At 45.7% G+C, this 21,169-nt stretch overlaps 1 protein-coding gene across 7 annotated transcripts; it reads right to left on the bottom strand.

Annotated features, from left to right (window-relative positions):
- Positions 1–780: 780 nt before the first annotated feature.
- On the bottom strand, positions 781–20,676 carry LOC134861037 (methyl-CpG-binding domain protein 5-like). Of its 7 annotated transcripts, none has more exons than XM_063878010.1 (11): positions 20,556–20,676; positions 15,196–16,278; positions 14,310–15,096; positions 13,694–13,796; positions 11,990–12,161; positions 9,577–11,886; positions 6,053–6,273; positions 4,693–5,796; positions 4,462–4,535; positions 4,158–4,233; positions 781–4,073 (listed from the first exon to the last, which is right to left on the bottom strand). In XM_063878010.1, exons 5-11 carry the CDS (start codon positions 12,030–12,032, stop codon positions 4,011–4,013), a joined length of 3,891 nt encoding a protein of 1,296 aa, XP_063734080.1. In that variant the 5' UTR covers positions 12,033–12,161; positions 13,694–13,796; positions 14,310–15,096; positions 15,196–16,278; positions 20,556–20,676; the 3' UTR covers positions 781–4,010. The 7 variants fall into 7 exon arrangements, with proteins under 7 accessions (XP_063734080.1, XP_063734079.1, XP_063734077.1 ...); XM_063878009.1 differs by having other exon boundaries at positions 13,694–14,425; positions 14,844–15,096; XM_063878007.1 differs by having other exon boundaries at positions 13,694–15,096; positions 15,196–15,352; positions 15,695–16,278.
- Between the last annotated feature and the right edge of the window lie 493 nt (positions 20,677–21,169).

The raw sequence follows: 21,169 nt of genomic DNA, 5'->3' as shown, positions 1-21,169 counted from the left end.
TGATCTTCACCAGCACGTGGCGTTTGATTGACATATTTTGTACTGGCACATTTTAAGGCAGCATTAAGCAGAGGTCCTACATGAGATTTGAGGTGCTTTGAACATCTGTATTTCTATCATAGGTCGGACTGGGGTTACTTCTTCGTTGATAAAAAACACATTTATAATGTGGACATTCTCTCTGGTATACCATTCGATAAATAAAGTCAACTTTAGGTTTTTTATGTGGAATTAAAAACCATTATCTGGTCATTTAAAAAAAATCTTTCCCCCCGATATTCCTAGTTAGAAAATTCTACGTGAAATGTTATGATTTACCCACTAGGGGGCAGTGTGTGTGTGTGTGTGTGTGTGTGTGTGTGTGTGTGTGTGTGTGTGTGTGTGTGTGTGTGTGTGTGTGTGTGTGTGTGTGTGTGTGTTCAAATAACTACAAATTGCATCTTGGATGTACATCCCTGTTGGACAAGTCTGTGATATTTTAGATGTTGTACTTTGAAAGGATAGTGTAGCTCACAGTGCAGTTAATTATCCAAACATCAAGTAATTGTATTCCGTAATGTGGAGTTAAGTGTACTTCCCATTTTCTATTTCAAGTTGTCTTAGGAAGACTGTTCTGAAGTGTTCCTATTTGCCCACAAGAAGGCAGTGTGCAATAAGGAACATGGTTGAAATAACCCTCCTCTTTAACTCCAAACTATTTGATTAGGTGTTTTAAAATCAGAATACAAAAACCTGTGTGATGAAAATCAGGAAACAGACACATACTCGACACACGGCAGATTATTCAAGTAAGAGTGACCATGTTTTTAATATCTTAAACATCTGTGCAACATTATTCAAAATGTTACATCACTGCATGACCTGTAATGTTTCACAATATTTACAAAAGAATGCTGCTTACATCAAACCATTAAAAAAAGTCCAAACAATCTGAAAATAATGGACTCTGACAAACTATCCCTAGCCCACATTAATGCAAAAAAGGAAATAAACAAGAGCAATCAAGTGCACATCATACTTCACGCAGGTCTATTTTTTGTAAAGTATATATTAGTGAGAAAATATATACTGAATTACAAGTCGAAAAATAAAATACTGACAATGAAAGAGGAAGAGGGAAATGAGATTCAAAGAGCAATAAAAATGAAAATCACTCACACACCAACACACACAATCACAGGCGGGAGGAGGGCCAAAAGAGACTGCACATACCATCTCAAACACAAAAATGCTTTGAACTCTTGACCACAAATAACATGAAACTGATAAACAGATCCATAACACATGGGCGCCCGGACGGGGCTCCTGCATGTCATTGCACAAAAAACAGGGAGGGAGGGAGGAGAGGCAGAATGAACTTTACCGAAAGAGCTCACGTGTTCTCGACACCAAACGTCACACTTTGAAATCAGCCGGAGGATCTCCTTTCTGCAGATTAGAGCAAAACTCAACTAAGATGTTACCAAAGTGTGCACACTGAAGAAAATGAGGACAGTTTGAAAAGGAAGGAAAAGTTAAGGAGATATTAACCTTAAAATATTTATCTTTAAATACTGATTCTATTTTTGACATTCGGCTTCAAATTCAGTGCTTTTTCACAATGCCTTTGCATTCCTCAGTGTTCACACGACAAAGAAGGTAATACAGGTTTCAAGGGATCGATGTCATCAGAAAATACAGTACAAGTTGAGTTTCTGGACGTGTGCACACATGAAGGAAATAAAACATGCCTATATTGTTTACTTGGCTGAAATACATCTTCTGACTTTGAGGCTAGTTTGGAACATAGAGCATGATATAAAACTTAAGTACGTAACTGGGGCTCCGTGCCACAAATGTCTGGGGCCATAAAACGTGTGGATATGTTTTAAGAGCAGTGTCATACTGGCTGAGAAAGAAAATACATTCTTCACAAAGTAGTGTTCTATTTGGTTTTATGGGCAGAAACATTAGTTGGGTTCCTTGCAATAAGTTCAAGTAATCAAGTCTAATGAGGATAAAAGGTGAGAGTACAGTGTACATGTAGAGAGATGTACTTTCATTCATCTCGTGGGGAAATTCGAGTTCTGCACTTGGAACTGGTGACCTTCCAGTTCCCAGGCCAAACCCCTAACCACTTTGCCACCACCACCCTGTAAACGGTAAAGCTACAAATAAATTACTACTGGTTTGCTCTTAGTTTAGGACACATGAAAAAAGATGAATATTGGTACAAATGTGAAAGGTTTAGAGCACGTGTAATTCAGGAAAAGGTTCCAAACAATCATAGACGCAGAGTTCTAAGCTGTTGCTCCGTTAGTGTATTGCACTTGAGAATTCTGTAGTGATTTCAGGTGGTTGCCCGGTTTTGATCTGGAGGAGTGGCTGTGCATCACTTTGGATTTTAAGACTGATCGGGTGATGTTGCTCCGCAGTGTCCACACAAACACTGTGTGCATATTATAAATAGTATGGTCTTGGAGGCAGACGTTGGTACATTTCCCCCTCCTTAACTTAGAACACAATTTGTAACAAAAAGCAGTAGATCCGAACGCCTCGCCGTGTCTTCTGTAATCCTCACTTCTTAAATAAAAATGTGTAATGGACTCTGAACACATGATCTATTCACTGTTAAAAAAACATACATATACACATATAAGGCTTGAGTTCTCAACTCTTGGTAGTATTATTGCCATCTAGCATATCTGTAAAGCTTAAAATAAATATGGAGTACTGTACATAAATAATTTACATCAATAAGCAAAACAAACACACAAGGCCCCTAAACGAGAAGCGCTGTCACTGCTCTGGAGTTACTGTTCCTGTTGATGAGCTTGGTTACTCTACCTAAAGCTATCGATGTGGCCCGAGGGACGACAGTCATGGAAAAAAGTACTGTACAAACATGAGAACATAATCACAACCACCAAATGACACGACTCATCAATGCAGCCGCCGACTCCAGGCTGGAGCTGAAGGCAGAGTCCACCCACAGACACTCCACTTGTATGGTTTTAATACAGTTAAAATACTGTACAAAATCAAGGTTATTAAGTGGGTTTCAACTGTTAGTGTGTTGATCATTAATTGAAGTGATTTACTGTTGATTTTGTAAGTGGCTGAGGGTGGACTTTCCCTTCCTTTGTCAGTTACGATGATTGGTAAACCAACAAATCCCTGCTCCCCTGCTCACCAGATCTTTTTTGCACAAACTGGATCTCTAAATTTCATGATTCTCCTGGAGGAGCAGATGGAGATTTACCAATATTTGTCCGGCTGCTCGTCATATCCCATCATGCTTTAGGGGAACATTGAACACTTTCTGCTGGTAAAGTTCATTCTGTTTTGTGTCTTTTTTTCCAATACAAAGGACCACTTTCATAATGGAGAACTTGTATACTCATGCCTGTTCCACTGCTGTTCCCTTACAAAAAACAAAAGACCAGCCCGTCTTACAGTTCATCATATAAAAGCTTTAGACTGTATTCTTATTTATCCTATGCATGCGGCCGTACGCAACCGCATTTCTGAATAGAAACCAAGACATTGGTACACTTCTGCTTTGTTTTGTACAATAAAAGATAAAGTGTGCATTAGGTATGCTTGTACATGACATTGTACAATATTTACATACAATTCTTAATAGCATGAAATTTCAGGATTATCTATATACATATTGAAAATGTATCAGAAATATTTGGACTGTCTATTTTTCTTAAATATGTAAGGTAATGCTTGTAGCTTCTTGTTTTTGTTTGTTTTACTATCTTATACTAGAAAAAAATAGTTAATTCAGTGAGCTGTAGACAAAATGCAACCAACGTTTCTCCCTATCTCATTCTTTTCTCTACAGTTGAAACTGTATTGGTGATTGGAGTTTCCAGCACCGTCGGTCGTTGAGTCAAGTCGATATCAAGGATGTACCACTGAAAGTCCATGTGTAGCACCTGTTAGAGCTCAGTTCGCATCAAGGCTGAACGGACAACGTCCCCGAAGGCTTTGAGGACGTTCTTGGGCCGACACATTCAATGTTATCTGGATATCTTCCTCCTCTTAGGCTTGGGGAGTTTCACCTGACGATCCCTCGATGGGATCTGGAGGCAGACAGAAATAAACATTATAGTGACAGAACGAGGAAAAGCAAGGGGATGAAGATTATTCCCTTTTCTCAAACTCACTGTGCCCGACATCTTATCCAGCTCACTCATGGCCTCGTGGATAGCAGCTTCCAAATGATTATTCAGTTTCCCCGGTCTGTTGAACATGAACATCTCACATTAATCACACTAAACTAAAGCAGCCAGACACAGATGCAGGGTTTCTGCTCTGGTGGGACATTGAGTTGCAGCAGTAACATGTTTTTACAGTTAACGTGATAAACTAGCTGGTTAATAAGAAGAACCCTCGTCTCACTGGTGATAGTCTCTGGTGTTTCAAACTGTTATAACCTCAAACCCGTATACGGGGGAGCAGTTGACTTACTTCAGGCCTCTCTTGGCGGCTCGCTCGAGTGCCTCCAGGTCGTGAGTTAGTGTTTTTAGTTTCTCTGGCTCTACCTGCATGGAGAAATGACAAAACCTTTAACATGGATTTATCGGAACAGCAGGCTGTTAGATGGTGTCACATGAGATCCGCCTTCCCTCCGCACTCTCATTAACTCAGTTAAAGTTGGCGGGTAAAATAGTGACAGGTGGTCACAGGCGGGCTTCTCACCTTGGCCTGCTCCCGCAGCTGCATAGCAGCGCTGTGCACTTGTTCGTCCCCAGCCAGCTTGGCAGGCCAGGGTGGGAAGCCCTTCAGCTGGCCCCACACCAGCTCCCCCATGTTGAAGGTCCTGGAGCGGTAGTGCAGCAGCTCTGAGGAGGGGGAGTCCGGCTGCCGCAGGTCCTCCTCGCTGCTCAGGCTCTTTGTGTCCGAGGGGCTGGGCGCCATGCCGTTGAAGTGGCCGTTGTAGTGGCTGTAGTCTTTGGCTGTGGCCAGGGGCCCCTCCAGACTGGTGGACGAGCTGGGAGACTGGTCGTCCCCCGTCAGCTCCTGCCTCGGGGGGCCTAGGACTTCACCGTAACCCCGGCTGCTGAAGTGGGGGGTGGCGCCGTTGATGTGGACGCAGCGCTCCACCGTCTGCTCCAGGCGCTCCTTGTAATTGACCAGTGTCCGGTTGCAGTTGTTGAAGCGGTAGCCATCGTCCAGAAAGACCTGGCCGTGGTCGTTGGACCCCTCAGTGGGGCAGGGCGGAGCGGGGGCCAGGCTGGCAGGGCGCTCCATGCAGGGACTACTCCTCACTTGGGTGGAGCACTCCAGAAACTCCTCCCCTCCCCAGGCGTTGTTGCTGCTATGAACGTCGAAGCCACCCCCGTGCTCCCCATCCCACTGCCCCCTGGGAGTCCCGCGGCCAGGAGAACGGAAGTAATCGCTGGGCTCTGGGCCCTCTGGAGTGCTCTTCCCTGGATCCTTCTGACCCCGACCGTGCCTCACCTGCCTCGGTCTGGCCTGCTGCAGGACCCCCTCCCCGTCCTGGTGCCTGTGCACGACACTGCTAACTGCTTGTGGGAGGTTGACCGGCTCCCCTATGGAGGCGGTGAAGGCACTCATGGCGCTGAGGGCGGGCACCGGGCTGGCCTGCGTGGTGCCGCTCACTGTGGTTGTTATGGTGACGTGCATGCCCTTGCTGGCGGCGTCCACCACTGCTCTGTAGATGGCGTCCACCGACTCTGGACCTCCGCCGGGTCCCCTGTCGCCCCCAGCTGTACCTGATGGAAGCCCCTCGCCCTGCGGCTGCTGCCCCTCCCTGAACTGAGGGTGCGACAACATCCCCTGCTGGACACAACAGCATTTCATTAACAAAAGTGTGACTTGAGTTAGAAACGTTTCAATGAGACGAGTCAATAAGAGCGACAACATGGCGTGGGAGAAGGAAACCAGAAGCTGATAAATATATGAAACAGTCAACAGTTTACACAGGATCAATAAATACAGGCGGGTAAATGAACACTACAACCCAACAAGGTCACTGAGGTTCCTTGTGAAGCTACGTCAAAAGTCGCAGAGATCAAAATGCATCTCATCCTCCCACCTGGTAGTTCTGATAGAGGCAGGCCATGGAGCTCGCGGTGGCGGTGTTTGCGTCTGTGTAGGGGGCGTTGTCAGAGAAGTGCTGCTGCCCCTGGTAGGCCGGATGGGGGGGACCCCCCTGCTGCATGCCCTGGTGGACCTGCTGCTGGTACATCTGCCCTCCGCCTGTGTTCACGTGTTGCTGCAGACCGCTCATGCCACAGCCAAGAGACGAGGGGTTTCCTGCAACACCATGGACACAGTTTGTTCAATTCACAGTTGTGTGGTTTTATTCTTTTACTGTTTATACATTTTGGGATATTTAGGTATTTTTTAGCCACTCAATTCCAATGTCTAAAGAATGTAATCTTAAAAAGGGCGCCCTTATTTTATTTAGCATTCAAACAGTAAACGGTCTTTAAAGTATACTAATATTAATCACTGCATTTCTCTCTGGAACATGATATGTATAATATAAGATTGAAAGATTGTACATCCAGTGTTCCTCACGGGACAATTATGCAGAATTAAGCAGAATTTGCACGATATTTTTTAATTGATTTCAACCCAGGCTTCTGCGTGCACCTTAACCCAAAGAGAAAAATAACATCTTGCTGTGTGGAAGCAGATCTCTCTGTGGGCGGCCCACATAAATTCAAAACACAGGAAACCTGGCAAGTGATTCCCAAGAGAGACAGTTACATTAAAAGAAAAAGTTGCACATTAGCAATCTGTTGCACCCAAACTAACAGATGGACGAGCTGCCAGATGCGGACCAGACCGATCCGTAAGGAAAGCACTGAAGGACAGAACATGGACAAAATACAGCAAGGCCACAGATGTATCAATGGAGGAAGAAAAAGCCCAGCAGCAATGTTATGTAGACAAAGCCACATACAAAATCTTTGAGGCCTAACGCTGTGTTTGTTCTGTGTGTGTGTGTGTGTGTGTGTGTGTGTGTGTGTGTGTGTGTGTGTGTGTGTGTGTGTGTGTGTGTGTGTGTGTGTGTGTGTGTGTGTGTGTGTGGCGACTGGAGCAGCTGGTGCATGCTACAGCTGAAGGGCAGCTGTGTGTGTTCTCCTCCTTTCTTCCCCTCTCTCTCTCTCTCTCTCCTCTCTAACACTGAGACCCCCTCCCCCGCTTTACTCCCCACATCCTCCGCTACCGCTATGATATAGTGACGGCTGTTGCCGGGGGAGGTTGCCATGGGAACCGAGTGATGATTGGTGGTGCTGTCCACTGCCAGGAAGCTTGTTGGGGGAGTCGGCTGGGTGGATGAGGGGGGGGGGGGTTCACGAGGTGATTTTATTCTGCTGGGGGATGGGGGGGTGGTCAGCTGGGTGGCAGGAGGTCTAGAGGGGGGGGGGGGGGTTACAATGAACTTTGGAGTATTTGTTGATGGCAGGAGTGGAGATGGGGGCTTCAAAGCTTGCTAGCGGTCCAGAACAGATGGTTAGAGGCTAATGCTAAAAGAGCGTCCACTGCTCTTAAGACCCCCGACATGTCGACAAAATGAGCTTCAACAATGACTCAATCAACAGAGCGTCTCAGAGGCATTGCAACTGCTATTTGGTGACAAAATATTATTTTGTCCCAAGAGGGCTTATGTGCCTTTGCCACCAGGGACCCTCAACCTAGGGGAGACCCTTTTGATGAAATGAGCTGAGGCACTTACTCACTGTGAGATACTGAAAACACTGATGGGTTTTGGACCACTTGAGGCACTGCAGAGTATTGTTTGTGCCCTAACTGTTTCCTTTTTCCATTTGTAGAAATACACTTTAGGCCTCACAACAATATCAGGGCAGTCTATCAGGCACGAGTCAAAGTCACGAGGCCTGATACGGTCCATAGAAGGATAGGGTAGAGCAACATGAAACAGCTATTTAAATAACAACTTCACAGACGGCAGGAACAACTCCCGTAACTAATCAAGTTTATGAGCCTTTTTCCTAATAAGGATTGAGACAATTTCCTCTCTAGGGACTCCTCATTGTTTATCCCACCCTTTCTACGATTATGACCATGGGATGAACATGCATGAGTTCATCAATGCTGCAGAGGCACTACAATACTATGAATGGTAGCAAAGCACCAATACAAAGTAGGAGTAGAAGACTGCAAACCCAACATCAGATTGATTATTGATCACATGAGCTTATAATGTATAACATCCCTACCGAGGAATATCTGAATTCTGCAGAATAACGGGACACCAAGTGATAGACGGACTGCAGGAGACCTTGGTGGTGTCTCCATTAGGAATACATGTGATGCACAAGACATACATAAACTCAGAGTCCGGTCTACAGCGGGCAGGAAAGGGAAAAAAGACTAATTCTAACCCTTGCAGTGCTTTCAAAACAAACGCTCACATGAATGCAGGCACACACACACACACACACACACACACACACACACACACACACACACACACACACACACACACACACACACACACACACACACACACACACACACACACACACACACACACACACACACACACACACACACACACACACACACACACACACACACACACACACACACACACACACACTAAAACATAGACACACACACAAACACACACAAATAAACAGAAGCACACACACTGTAATCCTCAAGTAGTCATAGACACACACACAAACACACACAGGCCAAAACCCTCATCAAAAGCTTCACTCGGGTCTCTATTCATGGTCTATCGTTACTATAGCGACCGGCTAGCTGGGAGAAGCTCTTTAGAGTGCCCTATCTGGGCTGTTCCCCTTAAAGCGTGATTCAGATCCCATTTCCATCTTCTTACACCATTGACTGATGCTCGCATAGAACGAAAACAAAAAGAAACACTGGCTGACTGACAATTAGCCCAGCCTCCAAAGATGAGGGGCCTGCTCATTAGCTCGGAGATACTGCAGGAGCCCCACTGTCCAGGCTCCGGGCCTATCACACAAACCCTTTGGTTTTAGTTCACTCATAACCATAGAAACCACATCTTCTTCCAATCAGGTTGAGGAGGAGGATATATCAGCAACACCCTCCAAACAGCGAGAGGTCAGTTTGCACTACAGCACCCTACTGCCCTCAAACCTTTATTTTAAGGTACTGTGAGGTGATTCAATCAACCATCAAGGAAAGGGTGGCAACTATTTAAATATTCAATTAACCTTCAGTTATTTTAAATGTGTTGCTTTAAAATCATATTAAACTGAGTATCTTCTGCTTTTGGGCTGACATTTTAAGATACCCCCGTGGACTAGGAGGAAATGGGAATGCCGCTTCCCAATATTTGCTGTCTCACTAAGTATTGACAATGACAAGAACTTGCAGCCATAGTTCTCAGGATAACCTAATGAACGGTCAGAGGAGGCTAACGGAAATAACTGGAATTCTTTTAGGGATGAAATACATACTGTGTTATCCAAAACGTGATGTAATATCAGGCTCCTGCTGCGTTACTTTAGTAGGTTTACCCTACAGTCTTAATATTTAGCAGTAGTTGTACACGTTGAGTAGAACACGGTGCGTTATAAAATGTCTCACCTGTATCGGAGATGTTCTGCGTACAGCCCCCATCACCCCCTTCATGTGGCATCACCATGTTAGTCCGCCTTATACCGTGAAGGAGGTTCTGCTGCGAGGGGTGAGGGCCGGGGTGGGACAGTGGAGGGGGGTTGTTGTGTGGGCGTCCTAGCTGCATGCCGTCGTGCATCTGGGCCATCATGTCAGGGAACTGGCCCGGACGAGAGCCTAGATGGCCCCCAGAGGGGTCCATGTTCTGACAGTGCTGCATTGCATCTCCAGGACCCCGCAGCCTCTGCTGAGCCAGGAGGTTCTGCTGAGGGCCCGCGGGGACCATACCTGTGCTGTCGCTGTAGTGCAGCTGTGCAGATCCTTGAGGCCCCTGGCCCGGGCTTAGTCCTGGACGATGGTTGTGGGAGCTCTGGCAGCTCATGGACTGCAGCAGCTGGGCCATGGAGGTGTTTGGGGGAAGGTTTCCCAGTCTGCCCACTTTTCGCAGCTGATCAGTGGCACTGGGCCCCGCCATATGGGGTCCTCCCATGACACGTTTGTTAAGCATGTTGTAGACCATGTTGTTACTGTTGTCGTGGTTTACGGCAGCAGTGCCTGATGACTTCCGTTTGCGCATGGGGTCCCTCTGCTGGGCCATGAGCTTGTCTCTAAGAGCCGCGCGACCGCTCTGGCCCTCGGGAGAGTTGAGCAGCATGGTGGAGTTTGGCGGGAGCATTGAGTTTAAAGTGCTGTGTCCCTCCATGCCTCGAGGGCCGCTCATAGAGCCAGGGTGTCCGCCACCTCCTCCATTACCTTTACCACCAGCCCCCATACCGCCCCCCCCACCACCAGCTGCAGGGCTGCTGCCCACAGCGCCGAGTTTGTTTTGATTTGCTAGCTGTGCTTTGGCTGCGGCTGACAGGAGGCTGCTGGCGGGGAAGGAAGCGGCGTTCTGTTGGTTGAGGATCTGGTTGAGGGGCATCCCCAGGAGTCCTGGATGGCCCTTCTGGGAAGCGCTGGGGGTCGCCATAGAGGAGGACGACGAGGAAGAAGAGGTGGGTGAGTACATGGGGTTACTGTGCTGCTGGGGGCATATGGAGTTTCCCATGCCTGGCAGTAGCTGCGAGTCTTTGTACTGGTGGTGCGCGTCAGTTTTGTTGGTGGAGGGGCTGGAGGGCATGGCTGGCCTTGGAGATCCCATGGCAGACCTTGGGGAACGAGGAGGGACCTTCATGTTGCTGCACGGGGCCTGGTGCCCCGAGGGCATTGCAAAGCTCCCGTGGTCAGAGGAGGAGGAGGATGAGCGTGAGCGATGAGGGGAGGCCTCCATTCTCCCAAGGGCAGGTCCTGCCATGTGGACAGGGGAAGTGACAGGGGAGGGGGACATGGAGGAAGCCGGACCACCCTGTTGAGTCCTTTGAATGTGGCCGCCATGCCCCACAGGCCCAGACTTCACTGTAGGTAAAGGTAAGTTGCTTGGCAGGGGAACGATGGCGGGAGGGGGTATGTTTACATTCATCATTTGTACCTGAGAGTGGATGTTAGGCTGGAAATTGGAGGGGTTTGGGGCATTGGTGGGGGGCTGGCTGACTTGCTTGCTGGGGATGGGGTCTAGGATGCCTAATGGGTCTTTTTCAAAGGTCAACTGCCTTTTCTGAAGGGCGCAGGATGGTGGTATGGATGGAGGAGGCTGTACGGGGTGCACAGGGGGCTGTGTTTTATGGTGAAATGCTGCACGGGGCAAATCCATACCAGGGTGGAAGTTTCCCCTGGGCATGTTCATGTTCATGACAGGGCTTTTGGCAGTGGCCGTGGGGGAGAGGGGCGTGCTAGTCCTCCCTGTCATGGCGCAAGAGGGCTGGCCCGCAGGCGAGCCATGGAGCATTACACTGGGTGGGGAAAGAGGCGTTCTAGTGTTTCCATGGATGGAGGCAGAGCCAGGACTCCCGGCTCCTGGAAAACCACAAGGATTGGTCCTCTGAAAACCATCAGGGCTGCCTAAAGAGTCTGCACACGGAGACTGTGAGCCATCTCCATACAGCTTAGCACTGGAGGGAGGTGGGCTCAGCATGCCTCCATACCCAACCCGGTAAGGGGATTTGGGGCCTGGCTCACCACTGCCCAGCCTCTGCGGTCGGGCATACCCAGAGTAGAGCTCTGGCTGCTGGGCTCCTCCCATCTCCTGGGGAAGATACAGCCTCTGCTGCTGCTGTCCAGCCGCCATCATCATCTTGAAAGGATTCTTGCAGTCCGGGCCCACAGCGTTGTGCAGGCCATCGTGGAGTTTAGTCCTTATTGCTCGTTGAGATGTGGAATGCGCAGCGACCACAGATGATATACCTTCAAGCCAAACAAAGTTTATTTCAGTTGAATCGATAAACAACACATTGGACAACATATTGTTTTGGACATCACTGAACAGAAACAGCTGATTTACTCGTACCTCCTCCTGGGCTGGTGAGCCTCAGAGGGGGGTGCGTCCCCATGCTCTTGCGCAGCGTGGCCACAGCCAGAAGCTTCCTCTTGTGAATGCAGAGTTTGGTGACGTCTTCATCTGCTTTCACATCCTCCGCTGTCCTCTGCTTGACAGCCGCCCCTGGGTCGAAGTTGAACACCTGAGAATAAAGATGATAGAGGAGATTTAAACAGATACCATCTACCTATGTGTATCTCTCTTTTATTTCTGCCTATGCTCCTATAATAATCTTTAATGAGATGCAAGGAAACTTTTTGGATGAGATTTATTCTTATACTTTAATAGTTGCAGGAAGAGAAAAGGCTGGAGGGACAGGGGACGGTTAGTGAGGAGTGGTACACTTGGCTTTTGGGGCAATCCAAATGAATTCAAGAATCACAGTGAGCTTATTATAGTGGGTAATCAGAGGAACTGTGGGGATGCTGTGGGTACAGTAAAATTACCACAAATGCACTGCAGCTATTTCACACACATTTCTTAGGGCTATACCACCTTAACAGTGCAGAGTGCGATGTGAATAAGTTGTGCATACAGGGTTTCCCGAGTGGCGGGGGGGGGGTGGGGGCGCGGCAGAGTACAGACTCTGTCCGGGGGGAGGGGGCGTTGCACGGGGTAGAGAGAGAGAGAAGGCGCACAGGGTGAGGTAGGCCTGCTTCTCCCATGAAGAAGCAATTTTTGGTTTTTCCGATTCATGACACGGTTTTTATTATCATTACTTTTTTAATGCGTTCTGCAGAGAAGGGAGGCTGGCGTTGGTGACTGTTTGGAATGAGAGGAAACAGGACAGAGTAACACGGCCAATATCGCTCATATTTTATTTTATTTGGAAGACCTTAGTTAAGGCGGCGGGTGTGCGTTGTAGGCGGCTGCCTAAGCTGTAAAGTGCTGCGGGAAACCCTGGGATAAACACCTTGGCGTAATATCCCACACTAAATGTTAGGTTAAAAGATGACAGTTTGGGGGGATATGGAAAAGGGGATATTTTAGGTTTTATGGGAGAAATAATAGAGCAAGGTAGTCAACATTTCCAAGGTGATCAGCCTGATAATGGCCTGGTTTGACAGTTGTGACAAATGTAGCTTCCAGAAAGATGATCGGTCCGATTAGCCCCTGTTATGTGATACAGTGGCACCCCATGACACACCTTAACATGTGTACCTTGGTCCTTCGCAGAGAGCAGTGGAGGATTGTGATACTCAAAAGACCATTTCAACAAAAACAAGAGCATTACTTTAACAACAGCCTGTCAGAGGTTGTTATCACCTGGGTTTGACTTGTGTGTCACTGTTTCCTCCTCAGAGAAATGTTTACTCCATCCTCATTCCTCCCTCTATCCCATCCCTTCCTTCCAAGCTGCCATAACAAACGTCAAATAAAAGGTGTCCTATCTTGAGGCAGAGACCGGCCCAGAGCTGATTATCTGCCCTGTATTTAAAAAGAAACATGCCGTCCAAACACTCATTCTCAATGAATTACAGCAAGCGCACATCTGTAATAAAGTGGGACGTTCCTGATCATCTAAAACAACAGGCCTTTGTCCAGCTGTCCTTTTTTGGACAACAGAGTTTTAATTAGATTTGCAGATTGGGACTTTCTTAGGCTCTCTGTAAGGAAATCTTCTGCAGCTGTGAAATCTGCATTGTGTTTTAAATGAATCAGGATAAACATTACCTTGTGGAGGACGAGTGGACACTCCAGGCCGCACTTGCAGGTCCCATCTGTCAGCAGGTAGGTCTTCACCTGCTCCAAGCTGGACAGCAGCGAGCCACTGGGACTGCACACAGAAAAGACAAAGTCAGACTGAGGGCGCACATCAGCTGCAACAGCTCCAGGGAAAAATGACTGAGGGGTGTCCATATTTTGGTTATTCACAGTTTGATTTGGATTCCTGGGGTACCACTGGATACATTATCAATTCTGTGCACTTACAGAGGCAGCGAGTCAAATGATGGCAGTAAAGCTGATCTAAGTGGTATGGTTGTTGATTTCTAAATTTGACGACAAAAAGTTACATTTGCTTAAGCTAAGCTGCACAAATAAACACACACAAATATTATATTTCTCAATGACAACTCCAAGTTAAACCAGAACTAAATGCCTGCTGCATACCTACACTTGTTTAGCTGCCTACAATGTAAAAATGCTCTTCACTAAACTTGGTCTTGGTGTGCAGAAATACCGTCCATCTGTTGCAATATGCCGGTTCTTTTTGAGGAATTAGTTTTTTTTGGAAGGTGTGAATTGAAAAAGAAACGATTGGACACTCAAATGCTCCACAGAGACATACACACGATTTTAAGGCAGGTTAGCAGCTCCTTGAGGCAGCTTCTGCTGCAGGTTTTACAGGCTTGCAACCATCAAATCACACAGTAAAATCCTCCCACTCCACGGGATGACTTTGATCTATATGGAATGAAAACAGTACGTGAAAACATTGACAGTATAGAAGAAGGAGGAGCGTGTACCATTGGCCTTGGAATTGTAATATTGAATCCAGCACTAAAGAAAATCTCAATGTGAAAGCAGTGGTTGGCAAATGCTAGTTAAGGTCTTCCTTTTATATGTGTACTTATTTGGATTTTTTGGAGACGTAGATACATTTATTTTAACTGGTATGTGTACAAAAATAAAGCGCTTATGCCATCGTGGTGTTTTGTTTTTTACTAGAAAACCAGAATTATTAGGACCATCAGTAAATATAAGAATTGTGATCAGGAGGTCAGTGATGAGCTTAGTGCCCAAATATGTTGGATAAAATCTGAAAGACACACCAAGTGAAATATTTCAAACTTGCCACGAATGAAAGAAGATCAGTGTTTACCATGGGCTGGACACATCTACTGTGGAGATCTGGAGAAAACATGGGCCAATACAAGTGTGCAGTGACAGTATCAGGCCACGGTCACAGAAGTAGACAGGATTCTTTCCAACCCCCAAAATAAACCTGACACCAGCCAACTGCTTTAGTTCATTGTGGCTGGTAAATACACGTGCTGGGGTTCATGTGCCGGGAAGGACACCCACTTCCAGTCTTCATACCACGATCACACTAGTAAGGGATCCAGCCCAAGTCCCTGTAGCACAAGATGAGTGGATTTTGTGTACAAATGACTTCAAAAAGGTAAAAGAATTGGGTTTTTTCCCCATCCAAGAACATGTAGGCTCCAGTTTACCTGTGTGAAGGGATCGCTTTTTGGAGTATTATCGGCAACAGTATGTTCAAGAGCATTTGCCAAAAGCACTGCTGCTTCAGGAGAGTCATTTGGGGGAAAACCATGACTACACACAGAAAAAAACACCATCGAAAGTCATCATGTTGCTGTTCACCTCCTGCAGAGAAAATCAATTAGAGAGCCAAACGTGTGTAAACAAACCTGCTGGGCCATCTTTGATTTTGAGGGGCCGACTACAAATCCTGAGGATGATTTATTACTATATCCATTACATCATTTCTAAAAATGAATCACCTTCTTTTGTCCACATAATTCACTACAGGTGAAAGAATAAAAATGACTGCAATTCAAATATGTGTTAACACTGTAAGTACCACCGTGCAGATGTACTTATATGTGCTGCGTTTGTGACATGTGTTCTACTATTTAAAAACAAGGCAGATCAATTTGTAATGGAATTGAAAATGGTAAGGTGTTGCTTGCTGGCTCTTCCTCTTACCTTATGTATATGACCCCGCCGCCGTGCTCCGCCTTGCGCTGCCAGCCAATGGGGACCTGCACAGGGACTGCCTGCCTCTCATCTCCCGCCTCACAGTCCTTTCCGCCATTCATTGCTCCGCTGGTTTTACACTCGACACCTCAGAGGTATATATATCAGACATCAACCAGCGTCCTCGCCATGCACGTCATGTTCGTCTTCCAAAGCCGTGATTGAGGAGGGGGTGGGAGGGTGGAGGAGACGGGGAGAGCTGCAGGATTATGCTTCAACGTGCGACTCTGGGTGGGTGGTGGGGTAGGGTGAGGCGAGCTCACAGCAGACCCTACCCTTTCAGCTGCCTCATGGCTATGGTGCTGAATATTGCGTGGACTTCCATTACTGCATCTTGTCACTCAGAGCCATGTGACTCAGGAAGATGCTGACTGCAAAAGCAGGGATCAGGAGTCTCTGTGCTTTCACAGGATCGTTTTTACTATGAATGTTTTACCATTTGTCTTTTGCCTACCAGGATGCAGTCGGACAAGTAGAATGTGTTCAACATATTGGTTCCCAAACGCAGTAGGGTAGTGGTATTCCCATGGTTCCTGTGAAGACAGAGCAGAAAGACAATAAACATTAATTAATGGTCGATGGGATTCATTTGCTTTGCATGAGCAAAAGTCCATCATTTAATCTGCTCTGGGAATAGTTTAAAGCTCCTTAAAACCCTGCTGTTCACAGAGCGCAATATTTTCCAATAAACTACAAGATGAGGAGCAGTTTTATACAGCCAAAAATGATCAATTAAAAATACATTTCAAAATCAGCCCAAGTCCTGGTTTTGTAGATGAGCTCAATATATCACTGCGTACTACATCAAAACACTTCCTCACTTAAAGGACAAATATTGCAGGTTTAACATGAGACTTTTGCCATAATTATGACACTGGATAGACAACATCGACGCAGCAGTATTGGTGTTTTCCTAAACTCCTAAATCAGTCAAAAATAACTGCTCTTTGAGACTAAAAAATAAAGGGTTTTTTCAAATTCAGAATTATGACATTTTGACACAGTATTACGGCTGGTTTCCCCCTCGCTCAGACTGAGCATTTCAAACATTGTCAGAAGACTATGGAAGGTGGGAAATGGGGCTGAACTCAGTATGTGAGTGATGGCGCTCCATGCAAAGCCTCCTCTCTGCCGTCGGTGATGCTGACTCATAACTGCCCTGTGAGCTGCTGAGACCGAACCCAGTGACACCACCACTGAGGAAGAGAGAGAGGTAAGGAGGGCGCAGTTAAACGTATGCCGTTTTATCTTGGAAATACGCAGCAGCAACACCTCATCATCTCAGGAGAAGTGCGTAGTGTCCTATCAGAGAGACATCACCATCGTTAAAATCTCATTTCCCAGAGATTCTTGTTTGGAAAATGCAAAGGTAACCGAGAAAACATTACTCATATTACGGTGTTCACATTGAGGGGGAATTAGTGCAGAGTTGCTGTTTGAAGATGTTTCAGGCATATGTTTAACCCCTAGTTTTAAGGTTTCCAGGTTGGTATTTTTGTTTGCTCAAACCATAAGAGACAATAAGGCATAAGCAGAGAGGGGAGCAATCTGCAGCAAAGTCCTGGAGCAGATTCAAACCCAAGACATTTTGATTAAATATCACAAAAGGTGCCAAAGTCAATGTTTTCATCTTTAAGGTTTGGCACAGCAACGCAATCTAAATCTGTCACCTACTGACTAATGCAAAGCACAAATTTAAATCACGGCTCCATTATTCTACCTCCTATCTCTCCCCACCATTTCCCTGACTATCAGGCATTACCATGTCCAAATTACATATGGTACCTGCTAATCTGTAACCTTTCACAGCAGACTGGTTTTTTTTAAAGATTATGTTTTGGCCTTTTCACATTTATTGTTCACAGCACCAAGAAAGGGGCAGACAGACGAGAGGAGCAGAGGTGGTCTAACTCGGGACACAGTGGGAACATTAAAAGCCAGAAATGCAGTGTGAATTCAATTATCACTGCACTAGAAACATCTGAAGGTGAATTGTCTTCAGAATGTACTGCAAAGTGGTCAAGACTTTTTTTAAGGTTGATTTGCAGCAATGAAGTTGGGCCAGCTAACACAATTTCAAGTTGATCTTTAGTGGGTTATGACAGCTTCTGGAGCTTGATCACGTACGATAGATCTGTCTAGTGTTGCACTTAACTACAAGTGGCCATACATTCTTCTATAAATGAAACCAATGTGTTCTTTTTAAGCTTAACGTCAATACAAATTGGACTCAGCAATATGCAAACTACATTGGTTATCAGTGAACTGGTGGATATTCAGCAGATTAAAACGAAAGAGAGGCGAAGTATTTCAGCCTTATCGCGTCACAAACAAACCATCTCAAAAACAGTCACCATAACATCTCCCACAATAACGATGAAGCATCTATGAGCTATATTTTTGAATCCATTCCCATTTATCTACACAAAAAACACCCAATTAGACAATTCAATTAAACACTGTGCTTATTTTCTGGCCCTCTGTTAAATGTGTAAATGCAGCCAGCAACATGAAGCTTAATGAACTGATGAGCCACAATGTGATGTATGGTATTATTTTTGGCACAAACTACATTCAAGCAGTATGGAATAGGAGTTAATGCAGGAAAACACACATACAGCCACTGGACACTTACAGCAATGCAGTCTCAGAAAGACAGGAACAAATGTTAAGATAAGAAATCCTATCAAAATGACAAGTGGAACCGCAGCCAAAGGTTCTTGAGTAACTGAATTTGCAGTCCATTAAGGACAGCAGCTTATGAAAATGAAAATGTTCTCTCTCAATGTCCAGATTTTGAAGAATATGATCAGAGAAAGTAGCTTTTGTGCATCTCATTACGTGGTCAAGAGGAAGTGTTCTTTCTCTCGGTTCCTGGTATCATTACAGTGGCTTTTACTGTGATATTTGTTATTTGACAGTAAAATTAATGCATTTTCTGTATTCCCTATACTGATCAAAGAGAGCTTTAGTCCTGGAATTAAAGAATTACATCCGATTGTCTTGTATCATCCTCCCTATAACGCAACAATATCTGGTACACAAACTTACAGAGCACAACCAGATCTCTAAATGTTGAAGACCATGATAAAAGTTGACCAGCCTTTGGAATGTAGTAACACCCATCCCTGCTGTCCCAAGCTAGTGAGAAACCATAACAGTGAGAGGATAGCCTTTTAAATGACCTGTAAAATCTAAAGGACACAATCTCAGTCTAGTACAACCTTAGACCTTATTGTAGATAACAATATCTTGACCCTGAATGTGCCTCACAATAATGTCCTGCAATAATGTGATTTAAGGTGTGTCACACTGAACACCATGCATGTCATATGCAGGTAAAGCTTATGTTTACATAGACCAACAATACACATTTACCTCCGACAATTTATGATTAGATCCGGTTTGGCCATGCAGGTAAATTCAGAGGTTTGCAGTGCCACATGTCACCTTGAACACATGTTTATGACGTTTATCTTTCAATATGCTCCATTTAAGGTTTACTGGGCAGTCTGGGGCACGATTATAGCAACGTATGTCCATTCCCACATGAATCCTAGGGTATTTGGTGCATAATATCTGCATTAAAGCGGTCCCCTTGTGATCTACAAACGCATTTAGTGCCATTAGAATAGCGTAACGGGTTGTCAGATAAAGCCAGATTGGCGAATAGGTAGCAGTGAAAGTAACCTGTACAAAGCATGTACTGTGTGTAGAGTATAATCCTGGGCTCGATAAATAGGAATGGACAAACTGTGCAACACCAAAATAGATCAGCAGTATATTCTGCCCTCTGATCCCCTCTCACTGAACCAAAGCCATCTACCACTGCTCTTTCAGAATAGATTAAAGCCATTAATTCTCAGCCTAGCATTTAAATCTTGCTGTAAACCCATGGAGTTGGCTAAGGCTAGCTTTAGGGGTAAATTAGCCTCAATGTCCTGCAGCAGCCTTCAAAAGTGACAGCTAAACAAGTTGGCTAACGTTACATGACAAGACCTTATCCCCAAAACTGGAGAACATGACAACCGCTTGTGTACACTACCAAAGCAACCATAGGTACCCACACGTTAGCTAATAGCCAATTAGCTTGGTGAACATTAGCCAGATTGCCTATCAACTGTGCCAAGTGTTGCTTTATTAAGGGTTTGACAACAACCGATTGGCGGTTAGTGTTTTCTCCTCTATCAGAGAGCACGAAGTACAGCTGTAAAACCATCGTCTTTGGGTCTCCGTGCTGACAGTGTCAACAAGCGAAATCAGTCTTGTCTGACTGTGCTTTTTGATGCATTGGAGACAGCATCTGAACTAGCTGGGGGTTAGCATGCCAAGCGTCAGCTGTCTAGCTACCGTTAGTTAGCTAGCCAGCTAGCTTGTTGTAAGGAAAATGAATTAGAGGGCGAGCTCGGCTACCCTAATGACGCTTTAGCTATTCATTGGGGACCCGTAACAGGGTTAGTCCTAGTTGAGGAGCCGACACACATATTCCGACTGTATATTGTCGAAGAAAAACAGCAACTAGGCCCGCGTAAGGTGTCGAGCCAAGGGGCCAGGCAAGGCCAGGGCCAGGCCGAGTTAGCACGGGTTAGCTTAGCATGCTAGGTGCAAACCCGTTGCGTTTGTAGAGAGAGAGCGAAGAAGAAGAGAGAGACGCTTTTCAGGCACTAACGTTTCTGTCTGCGTCAAATCAAACCGTAAACAGTCCGTTCTTACCCGGGCATGCCCGCGAATGCACACCGGTACTGAAACAGAGAAATGGGCGAGCAGCTGTGCGTTTCTGACCTTTAGAAAATAAGAATAAGAAGCCTACCCATTAGTTCTCTGCCTCTGCTGGTTCTCTTACACTGGGATATTGGAAATGATGGAGAGCCGCACTGCGCATGCGTTTCAGGAGCAGCCAGCAGATGGGAGAGGTGATGCACGTTACCCCCAGAGCTCAGATACATGAGCTCTGCATAGCAAAAGTTGGGAATACAATTATGACATAATCGAGGAACAACTGGATGCGTGGGTGGGATGACTCACACAGTGTTGTCGTTTTCAGTAATGGCTCCCATAGAGGGGTTGGGGGCCTTCAGGGGCTTCTTGAAGGAGCTTCAGCTATCACTGGCAAAATAAAGAACACTTTCTGTTATTTGCCTGATTTTATTTCAGTCCTCAGACATAGAAATCAAGTTACCACCTCTGAAATTATTCTGTTGCACCCTTTTTATATTGAGGTATCCACAAGTACAAATAATGTCAGTGGTCGATGCCCAACATGCTGCAGAATTAAACCAGTTAAATAAAGGACCTTTAAACTGATTCTAATATTACATACAATTGCTTTACAGTGTTATAACTAAAGTAAAATGCATTGTCAGGGATAAAAAGAATCACGCTTTCCCAGATGTAATAACACCAATAAAATCTCCAGCTTTTATT

This window comes from Eleginops maclovinus, chromosome 24, assembly GCF_036324505.1.
Source record: "Eleginops maclovinus isolate JMC-PN-2008 ecotype Puerto Natales chromosome 24, JC_Emac_rtc_rv5, whole genome shotgun sequence".
NCBI lineage: Eukaryota > Metazoa > Chordata > Actinopteri > Perciformes > Eleginopidae > Eleginops > Eleginops maclovinus.
The sequence above is the reverse complement of the archived record's forward strand: the minus strand, read 5'-3'. Positions and strand labels throughout refer to the sequence as shown.

Excerpts from the sequence above, each read along its gene's own strand:
- LOC134861037 (XM_063878003.1), bottom strand. The coding sequence starts at position 15,807 with ATGAATGGCGGAAAGGACTGTGAGGCGGGAGATGAGAGGCAGGCAGTC. Across the intron at positions 6,274-9,576 it reads GCAGAACATCTCCGATACAG|GAAACCCCTCGTCTCTTGGC; the intron begins GTGAGACATTTT and ends ATGGTGTTGCAG. Across the intron at positions 4,234-4,461 it reads GCCGCCAAGAGAGGCCTGAA|ACCGGGGAAACTGAATAATC; the intron begins GTAAGTCAACTG and ends CATGTTCAACAG.